At 43.1% G+C, this 10,662-nt stretch overlaps 1 protein-coding gene across 1 annotated transcript; it reads left to right on the top strand.

Moving 5' to 3' along the window:
• Positions 1-7,913: 7,913 nt before the first annotated feature.
• On the top strand, positions 7,914-10,262 carry LOC147626479 (cation/calcium exchanger 4-like). Its single transcript, XM_086816543.1, has one exon. The coding sequence runs from the start codon at positions 8,042-8,044 to the stop codon at positions 10,148-10,150; it is 2,109 nt and encodes a 702-aa protein (XP_086672669.1). The 5' UTR covers positions 7,914-8,041; the 3' UTR covers positions 10,151-10,262.
• The last annotated feature ends 400 nt before the right edge of the window (positions 10,263-10,662 follow it).

Genomic DNA, 10,662 nt, shown 5'->3' with positions numbered 1-10,662 from the left:
TCCTGTGGTAACGCCCGTAGCGGCGTTACAGGTATCTAACATAGCTTCTTTGAGGTAGACATGGGTCCACCCTACACGAACAAGGAGGACAAGCTCAGTGGTTCAAACTATGATCACTGGAAGCTCCAGATGAAGGTCTAGTTCACACACAAGGGACTCTGGGAGATTGTTCAAGGCCACGAACGAAAGCCCGAACGCCCTACCAGATCTAGGAAGTGGACTCAGGAACCAGGAGGATGCCTTTCTCGTAGAACTTTCAGCTTGGGAGAATCAAGACTCAAAATCTCACTCTGCACTTGTACGAGCCATCTCACTAGAGGTCTCCCCCATCGTGCAAACATTGGATTGTGCTACTTCTGTTTGGAGAAAGCTAACAGATCTATATGCACGGGACTCTACAATGCGGTCTATCAACCTATTGGGTCAGCCCTTTTCTCTAGAGTTTACAGAGGGACTTCCATGCAGTCGTTTGTGATGAAGGTTAAGGTAATCCATGACCAATTAGTGGCAATGGGTACTGTCTTGACCTCTTCTGAGTTAGCTGCTCTCCTCCTCATCAAGCTTCTGGCAGATTATGTCCTGAGCTTTGCGGGTTCAGATCACAACACGTTCCCTTGAGTTTGATGATCTGTGTACTCTCCTCTTGGAAGAGGAATCCATCCTAGTTTCACAGGGGAAGTTGACAGTTTCATCGTCTATTGGACCTGATCAGGCACTCCTGAGATAGTGCAGAAGAAAGTTCGGAGTCGGTGTTACAAGAGTGGTAAGAAAGGCCACCTATCAAAGCATTGTCAGTCATTCAAAGGACAAAGGCAAAGGTAAGGACAAGGGCAAGTCTTCAAAGAAGGGCAAAGACAAGTCACATGACACTAACACAGACTCGTCTAGTGATAACCCTAGCTCTCCCAAGGCCTTACAGACTGGAGAGAACATGGCTGGTGTCCTGCTCTGATCCTAAGGGCATCCCCCTGCATGCTGTCTTCCAGAAATGGCTTGTGGGCGGGAGAGGGGGCTTTCAAAAGCTCTCTTATATTAAATCTGGAGCATGGGATCCATATGTCGGAGTTCCAAGTATAAAGACAAGCAAGTTCACTTGATGGTCCGGATGAGTTCCAGGATCAACCAAGTTTCCTTCATGGTTCAGATGAGTTCTAGAACTATTGGTCAGTAGAGACTATGGACAGGATGTGTTCCACGTTCATTTGTTCAAGGTTATTAGATGTGATGTGTTCACAATTCTACTTTGAGTTTGGAGCCAAGTAGATTTTCTTTTGCTCTTTATAGTGGCATTATGTTTTCTGAAGACAACAAGCTGACATGTGCATTTTCTGAGGTGTACTTAGTACTGGCCATGTTGAGGTGTACTTAGTACTGGCCATGTTGAGGTGTTCATGGTCGCACCTTTGTCATCAGTTTTCTTCTGACTTTTTTGCACACTTCAAGATGCAAAGGGGGTGTTAAAATATTGCATCTTCTTTTACTGTCGTGGAGGTCCTGTCGGCCTGTTTTCTACAGCCCCGACTTGCCTCATGCACAAGTATATAAGAGTTACTCTCTTTTATTCATTCAATCATCTTACATTGCCCTATTTGCTGGCTCTTGTACTCTGTAACCTCAAGCTAATAAAGCTCTTGTTCTTGCTTGCAATCTTTCTCTCTCTCATGTTTATTTGCTTCCGTTTGTGCACATTCTTGCAAAACGGACACCCAGTGGGGCTAAGATATCTTGAGGTCACTAAGGTACACGAGGAGTTTTCTAAGAATTGAGGTGAGGAGTTGAGCAAGATAACCCTAGAAGGAAAACGAGAGGAAAAGGCTACGCCACAAGAGCCAGAAATCCCTAAAATCACTAAGGTAGGACGTAGAAAATGAAATAAGGCTTTGGCTGAAGCCAAGCACGAGGCAAAGAAGGCGATGGCTTGGACAAAAGATGAGGAGGATGACAAGCCAGATCTACTCTCAGTGATGGACCATTTCAAAACCTACACCATTGATGAACGAAAGGTGGTCTAATTGACGACCAAAAGAGTGAAGGAAAATGACCAATCCATGTCTTACCAACGGACCAACGAAAGTTAAGGAGGTAGACATTACAGAGCCAAGGGAGGATACCAAACCTGTCTATGTTGCTAAAGACTTAACTGTGGCTGAAGAAGAAGAGCTCATTACTCTCTTAAAAGAATTCAAAGATTATTTTGTTTGAAAATACACAAAAATAAAGGGTGTACCACTCAAGGTGGTTCAACATACTATTCTGATCATGGAAGGATCGAGACCATCTAAGCAAAAATCGTATCAGATGAATCTGAAATATGCAGCGATTGTAAAGGAGGAAATTGATACTCATCACTGCGGATTTCATCTATAGATTGGCTTTCACCAAAGATTTTGTGATTGTGCCAAAGAAGAATGGAAAATTGAGAGTCTGTGTTGATTTCAAAAAGATCAATGCAGCCACCAAGAAAGCCCACTACCCACTGTCATATACGGAACATGTATTAGAACGGGTAGCAGGTGAAGAAGCCTACTTTTTTAGGCTATAATCAGGTGCCCATAGCACTAGAAGACTAGCACAAGATGGCTTTCAATACAAATGTAGGGGACATATGCTTATAAGATTATTCCTTTTGGCCTCACCAATGCCCTAGCAACTTTCCAACAATTGATGTGCATGGCCTTCAAGGACTACTTGCAAAAGTGGCTGGAGGTATTCATTGATGATCTGTGTGCACACTCACGCTGGATCGAACACTTGGCTTGCTTGAGAAAGGTTTTTGAGAGATGACGATTATATCATATATCTTTAAATCTTTTAAAGTGTCAATTCTGGGTCAAGCACGGTGTAATCTTAGGGTACATTATGTTTAAGAATGGTATTTCCACTAATGAGAGTAAAGTAAAATTGATTTTGGAATTACCTCCAACAACAAACTACAAAGGTGTACATCGGTTTATGGGACACATTGGGTATTATTAATGCTTCATTATATTCTATGCTAAAATTGCCAAGCCATTGTATAGACTACTCATTGTCTTTGAATGGACTGAGGAATGCCAAGAGGCATATGATAAGTTGAAGAACGCACTCCCTAGTGCACCAATTCTATGACCACCCAACTGGGATGTATTCCACATGCACATTGATGCATCAAACTTCGCTATAGGATGCGTATTGGCGCAACCTGGGGAATTCAAATTGGATTACCCAATTTGCTTTGCCAGTCCTCAACTTATTGATGTAGAGATAAACAACACCACCACGGGAAACACTATTGTTTCTTCCATCCTCTTAGAGCTCAAGCTCCCATTATGCAAGATTCACTATTGCCTTTGTTTGTTATGCCTACAGGGAACCATGGAAGAGGAGTAGCTTCTAGGACATTCTTGGATTTGCGCTAGCTGTCACATCCAATGGGCAAAATGGGAAGTACAGCTCAATGATGACAAAGACACCATCACCATGGCATTGGAGTCTATCGAATATAAGGGAAAACAAGAAGTGGCATGCAACATGGAGTCTCAAATGCCAACAAAAGCAGAAGGCTTAATAGAACAAGCATCCACATCGAAAGATCATCCCTCTTCAAGAGAACCAAAACAAAGACAACAAAGGTATCCAGTCACACAACAATGGGTTTTGAAAACCCAGCTTCAAGCACAAGGATACTATGGTATAGACAAAACCTCATGCGTATCAAAGAAAAAAGCCATGCTACAAGCAAGAGACAAGGAAATCCAACCAAGGACACGAAGTTGTATTCCAAGCAAGCCCACACACAACTCAACATTCAACAATGCTGGGTCCAAAAAGAGTTACTAGCAGCACAGGGCTATTATCAAGGAAATGAAACGATATGGGTACCAAAAACCAATCTAAAACCCAATTCCGCATGTACCGCCAGAAGAACAGAAGAGGTCCATAAGCACATATAGGACCAAGTCTCAGCTAAAGCAAGTGCTAAGGAAGCACCAAAATTGGTTTGGAGAAAGAAACTAGTTCAACCAAGTAAACAAGGGAGTGCGACACTGCCGATGTCATATCCACCAATGAGGAAAAGCTGAACCAAGCTATGGACCAAGGTAAAGAAGGCGTGCACTCACATGCACGGGAACCAAAACAAGTTCACTAGGATTTGGTGGATGTACTCCTCCATTGGATGGAAGGAAAATTCAAAATTTCTCACTCAGAACTTAAGCGGTTGCAACAATACATACCCACAGGCTCCAAAGTACAACATTGGTTCCCATGACTAAAAGGACGGAGGATGACGAGCGGTACCCAGCTCCAAGAAACTGGGTACAAGGTAAAGGGGTATGCTTTTCATGCCGTAAAACATTTTCATTCGTTTCACGTGTACACTTCTACTCCTCTGAATGCATAACATGTGGCCTTGGAGTGTTCGAACATATAGGAATCCATAGGGTATCAATATTTGCATGCATAAGGGTACCAACTGTTTCACGTCATGAACCACTTTGGGCTAGTTCTCGCCGTGAAACACTCAAAGCTATTTCACGTCGTGAAACACTTTAAGCTATCGGTTTATGTCGTGAACCAACTCATGCTAGTTCATGCCATGAAACGGTCAAAGAACCTCCACGAATTGCAGATGGACACATGGTATACCCAATTAAGATGGTCGCCGAATAGATCATAAATACTTATTTTTTACTTTTTTGTGGATTCTTCGTTGGCTTTCTTCATGTGCTTCTCATCTGTCATCGTCTTATTCCTCTTCTCCATAATCGGCGCGCTTTTCGCCCAGCTCTTCTCCATCATCGATTGCTTGTGTGTGACCATTGGTTCTTAGGTAGGAGCTCAATGCACACTTTCACTTTTTTCAATCGTTAAGCATAAAACATTGTTGAAGCTCTTTTAAAACATTGAACACATCTTTGCACAAACTGAATCGATTGCATATGTGCCTTTTCTTGTTTTCATCTTGCCATTTCATCATCCCTCCATTTGCATTTTTCATCAAGGTAATAAAATCCCCTCACAAAGAATTAGGAAATTGATCCGTGAAATAGCCATCTGCTATTTCATGGAGTCCAAACTAAAATCTTACTTTGGATAATAGTACACCAAGAGCGCTAAGGTTTGATTTCCCACACCAACCACAAACCACTAATAATCAGTCCACACTATTAATTATCACACCAAAATCTGCTATTTCACGAACTAATAGACTGCTAGTTCACGTACTAACACTTCATGAGAGTTAAGCCCTTCACGGGTTACCACTTCACGTACTAACATTTCACGCTTCAAACTTTCACGGGTTAAGCTTTCACGCTTTAACCCTTCACGGGTTAAGCTTTCATGATTTAACATTTCACATACTAACGCTTCATGGGTTAAGCTCTCACCGATTAATACCTCACGCACTGCTACTTCATGGGTTAACACTTCACGGAATAAGACTAATTCACGCAAACACTAATTCACACACATCCCTTCTTGATTCATTGCTCACCATACTAAAACTCTTCCCATCATACATCCATGCACATATACACCCAAAAAAGGGGCAGCAAGCTCCTACTAGTCACAATGACTGATGTTCTTTTTAAATGTTATAGATGGCCTCCTCCGCTACTTCCAAACTAGAGGTTGAGGGGAACGTGGCCGTAACTCAGGCCCGTGCCATAGGGTCGCCAACAGAAAAGAGGAAAAGAGCACCATGCGACACCAAGCTCACTTACCTTGGTCCGTATGCACAAGAGCTGCAGGGGACAATGATCCACTCCAATGTTTAGAAAACTCAAGGGAAGATCATGTTCCAATATCACAGCCTGAAGTGTTTGAAGACATTGGAAGATACCAATGTCAAGTACAAGTTGGAGAAGGGGGACTTGGTAGAATGGCAGAGGTCCTCCCCCACACCATCAACCCAACCTTATGTGCAAAATTTCTGAAGTCTTACGACAGAAATACCAAGCGAGGTATAGTCATAAAGTCGGATGGATTGATTGAGCAAGTCCTCATCACGGAGGAAATGATACGGGAAGCTCTATAGTTTTCCCCACCCATACCGACACATGTCCATACAATCTATCAGATGCCCATGGAGGACATGCTGAAGAGGGTTTCCTATAACTCGAATGGGGCAGAGAACGAGAATATAAGGGATGAAGCAGATGAAAGAGCTTGCAGAGCAATGTCAATGCTCATGCAAGTAAAGCCGCCAGCGACTCATGTTTGACAGTTAATATACGAGGATAAACTTGCTGACCTTCAATCTTCTCAAGTACCCAGTTGTCTGGTCCCTCAATGGTTATATATAGCCAATCGTAGCTCTTCCATGCTCAAAACCTTGCTCGTGTATTTCCTTCATCTTCACCAATATTATATTGAATGCCCCCAACCATGTCGAACCCGCATGGCTACCGTATCTACTCTCCTAATATGGGCATCCATGTGCAATCAAAACCAAGTTAAGCAACCAATGGAGGCAACCCAAAACCGAGGATCATATTCACTTTGGATATTTGGAATCGAGGATTGAAGGTTAACAATTTATATTTTTGATTTCCTTTCTATTGATTTGTAGTGTTTTAAAAACATGACATTATATTTTATAGAGCCACCTCTTTGGTGTGCACCCCTTCCTTATCAACATGTTGCTGAGATTATGCTAGACGGTCTCACAAGGATGGGTATGTAAATTGCAAGAAATCATTATAGGTGTTAAGATAGAAACATTTGCATGTTTTTATATATGACTTCTTAATTTCTTCTTTGTTTTGGGATTCTACCTATGGTGGACTTTTTTATGGTTAGATTTGTGGATGAGAGGATTGAGAGATACGGGATTAGCATTCTTGATGAGGAGTATATTTATTTACAAAAGAGTGCGTGTTTGACATGGCCCATGACATGGAGAGATGTGTTGCCGCTTTGGAGGGTTATTCTATACCAGAGGCTTGGGTTTTATTCACTACATATAGGACCTTCTCCTTCCGATACGATTACTTTGTGCCTGGCATAGCTTTATTTCCATCTTCGTTTGTCTGGTAAGATTACTTATAATAGATTTTCATTATATTTTTAATTAATATTTTATCGTAGGTCTGTGCAAGAAGAAGACATCCACAGTTCATGGTCAATGTACTGGGAGATGTGTCACCATCGTACCATGTTGGGTGGTGATGTCATACATTGCCCATTGGTTGATGGCTATAGGAGGCAGAAGCTTGGCTTTTCTACCGATCGCTAGATTGGTTGATTGATTATGTTAATTTTACTATTTTGTTTTTTTTGATATTGATCCTTTTTACTGCTATACAATGAGGATGTTCTTTGCATGTTTATTTGGATATCGTTACTTATTCGATGATATTATTAATACATACATGTGTTTATGCTTATTTTTCATGGAGAGAGAGAGAGAAGAAGAAGCTCTTTTAACGTCGTAGGAACAATCCCAAGAGACCAAATATGATCTATCCGATGGGAGTGAGATTTGAACACAAGACGTGTTGAATAACAACTCCATGAGCTAACCAATCTACCACACATTGGGTGATAGGAAGGTTACACATTGGGTGATAGAGAGAGAGAGAGGTGTATGTACATGTATGTAATGGAGAGATGCACACGCACACACATGTAGGAACATTCATTGTACGCTAGAGGAACACGCAGAGAAAGGAGGGACACATGGCAGAATAAGGGAAGAGGGCACGAGGTGCAAGCACATGTAAGCCAAGGAGTGAACACTGTGTTTTTTTGTACCACAGTAACGTGCGGGGCACTAACTCCATGCATACACACACGCACGCACGCGAGCCGCCGCAGCAACGCACGGGTCACCTACTAGTCTTGACTCTTAATCCACGCTTCCTAATCCAACGGTTGAGAGTTTGGCACGTGGAGAAGACCGACTGTAAAAAAATGGTGTTTTCTGAAATACGCTGGGTTTGCACCCCAAGTCAAGCTTTTCTTGTTGCAGGAGGGCACAGTGAACACCTTCAATCTATAGAATCGCACACCTCCATGCGGCACAACGACGCTCTGCAGCCGTTTTGATCTCGTCCTCATGGCCCAATCGGACGCTGGCAGGCGCCATTCCCCTCTCCGTGTGGTATGCCAAATCGCCTCTCTCTTCCTGTTTCTGCTTTTCATCAGAGGGAGATTTGCCACTACAAAAAGATTAGAGCATGGTGGTGCGAGGAGAAGTTTGCTCGGTTTTGAAGACGAAGGGAATAAAGCCCAAAATAATCTGCTGCGGGATGAGGCTACAGAAACCCTAAATCTGCTGCAGGATCAGAGAGGGGAAGCCCTTAATTTGTTTCAGAAGGACGGCAGGGAAACCCTAAATTTTCTACAGGACAAGGGCAGGGAAAGACTTTTTTCGTGGCAAGAAACCCTCAGAGATGGCGGCAGAGAAACCCTAGCCTTACTCCCTGAGGACACCGTAACCCTAATTTCAGTGGCAAGCAACAGCAGTAGTAATGGCACAGACCAGTTGATGGAGGGTCTCCCTTGTGAAGGTGTGACAAAGCACATAGGGTTTGCTACTGCATGTGATTATGTGAAAGCCATCCCACAGTGCAAGTCTGCATCTGTTATTGATTACACAAGATTCTTCTTCTGCACCTGCGCCAAGTTCCCCATCATTGGATACATGGTCCTAACCATTTGGCTTTTGATCCTCTTCTATACCCTTGGAAACACAGCAGCAGACTATTTCTGTTGCTCATTAGAGAAGCTTTCAAAGCTGTTGAAATGCCCTCCGACCGTCGCTGGGGTTACCCTGCTACCACTTGGAAACGGAGCACCAGATGTCTTTGCAAGCATCGCCGCCTTTGTTGGGGCTGGCGTTGGACAGGTTGGCCTCAACAGTGTCCTAGGGGGAAGTGTTTTCATAACCACTGTTGTAGCAGGCTCTGTTAGCCTGCTAATTGCAAATGCTCAAGCAGTTAAGCTTGATAAGAGAAGCTTTATCAGAGATGTCTGCTTCTTTCTGTTCACAATATTGGCGCTGGCTGTCATTCTGCTAACTGGCCACGTATACCTATGGAGTGCCTTGGCTTTTTTATCAATATACGGACTGTATGCCATTGCGGTTGCTGCATCAGAGATTCTGAAAAGGAGACCACAGAAGCCACAATGGAGTCACATACAACTGTTGCCATTCACAACAGGCCCATCCCTACTTGAAGAAGAAGATGATTCCATTTATAGTCCTTTGTTAGATCCTACAACATTGCCGATTGCGGCAGTAGAGAGGACGACGCTGCCTCAGTGGATGTGGGCTTCTAATGTAGCAATATACTCTCAGCAATCTTTTGGGAAAAGAGGGGAGACTTCTCGTCCTCTGTGGGGATGGAGTGAGGAACAAGAGACACAGGGTTATTGTTCTGCAGGTAATATATTTAGGTGTGTGTTGGAATGGCCACTATCACTTCCAAGGCGGCTCACAATCCCTGTGGTGGAAGATGATAGATGGTCACGCAAGTTTGCATTGGTAAGTGCTGGGCTGGCTCCGATTTTCTTTGCCCTTGTACTGGACTCACAAGAAGAGAATGCTTTCGGCAGTAACAAGGGTCTTTACATCGGGGCAGCATTGGTTGGTCTCTCCCTTGCATTGCTGGCATTTTTTACAACTAAACCTGAGAGGCCTCCAAGAAAATTTTTGTTTCCTTGGGTCATTGGAGGCTTTTTTATGAGCATTGTGTGGTTTTTCGCCATAGCCAATGAGCTTGTCGCCTTACTGGTGACATTCGGAACAATGCTGGAGATCGATCCCTCTATTCTAGGGTTGACGGTTCTTGCTTGGGGAAACTCGATGGGAGATTTGATGGCAAACATAGCCCTTGCATGCAATGGAGGTGATGGTGTACAGATAGCTATTTCCGGGTGCTATGCAGGTCCGATGTTCAACACACTAATAGGTTTAGGGGTCTCTTTGGTACTGGGGAGTTGGGCATCCAGGCCTCAGGCTTTTCCTATTCCACGCGATGACAGTCTATACTATACTTTGGCTTTTTTGGTTGTTGGCCTTCTTTGGGCTCTAATTATTTTGCCAATCAAGAAGATGCGGCCAAGCAAATTGCTAGGGATTGGGCTCTTGACGCTATATGTATTGTTTTTAGCATTCAGATTGGCTCATGCACTGGGTTTTATCCCAGTTTCCTGGTGGTAGTCACTGCACAAGTCGTTACGCTCTTCTAAAAATAACAACTTTGTACATTATTATATTTCTATAATTACTACACTTGAGATAAAGCTATGTGATTCCATAGCTTACATTTACATGTCGCGGCATGTTGTTGCATAGGAATTGCAGGCTATACTGTTTTTGTTCATGTGTTTCCTAGTTCTGTCACAGCAGTTGTTGAATGTTGGGCTACACATCAGCAGAATACTGCTAGTTTTTTTGTGTCATTCTTGTAACCATTTGCTTGCATGCAAGTGTCAGGGCAAAATGTACACATGGAGACGCCTGAAAGGGGCCATAGTCCCATGTATCTTTTGTGGAATGTGTGCCCAAGGGGAAAAATATCAAAGATCAGTATCATAGGGCCCGGGATATTCTTTTTTTTTTTTTTCAAAAGCTTGGTAAGGATATTCTTTTAAAACCTTTGGCAAGGATGCATTGTAGTTGCTTGTATACTGCTAATTATTTTCTCCACGAATCACACGGAGGAAATTTAC

Source organism: Cibotium barometz, chromosome 22 (genome assembly GCF_041138505.1).
Source record: "Cibotium barometz isolate CiBa-2024 chromosome 22, ASM4113850v1, whole genome shotgun sequence".
In the NCBI taxonomy this organism is placed as follows: domain Eukaryota; kingdom Viridiplantae; phylum Streptophyta; class Polypodiopsida; order Cyatheales; family Cibotiaceae; genus Cibotium; species Cibotium barometz.
The sequence above is the reverse complement of the archived record's forward strand: the minus strand, read 5'-3'. Positions and strand labels throughout refer to the sequence as shown.

Coding starts and splice junctions, on each gene's coding strand:
- LOC147626479 (XM_086816543.1), top strand. CDS start 8,042: ATGGCCCAATCGGACGCTGGCAGGCGCCATTCCCCTCTCCGTGTGGTA.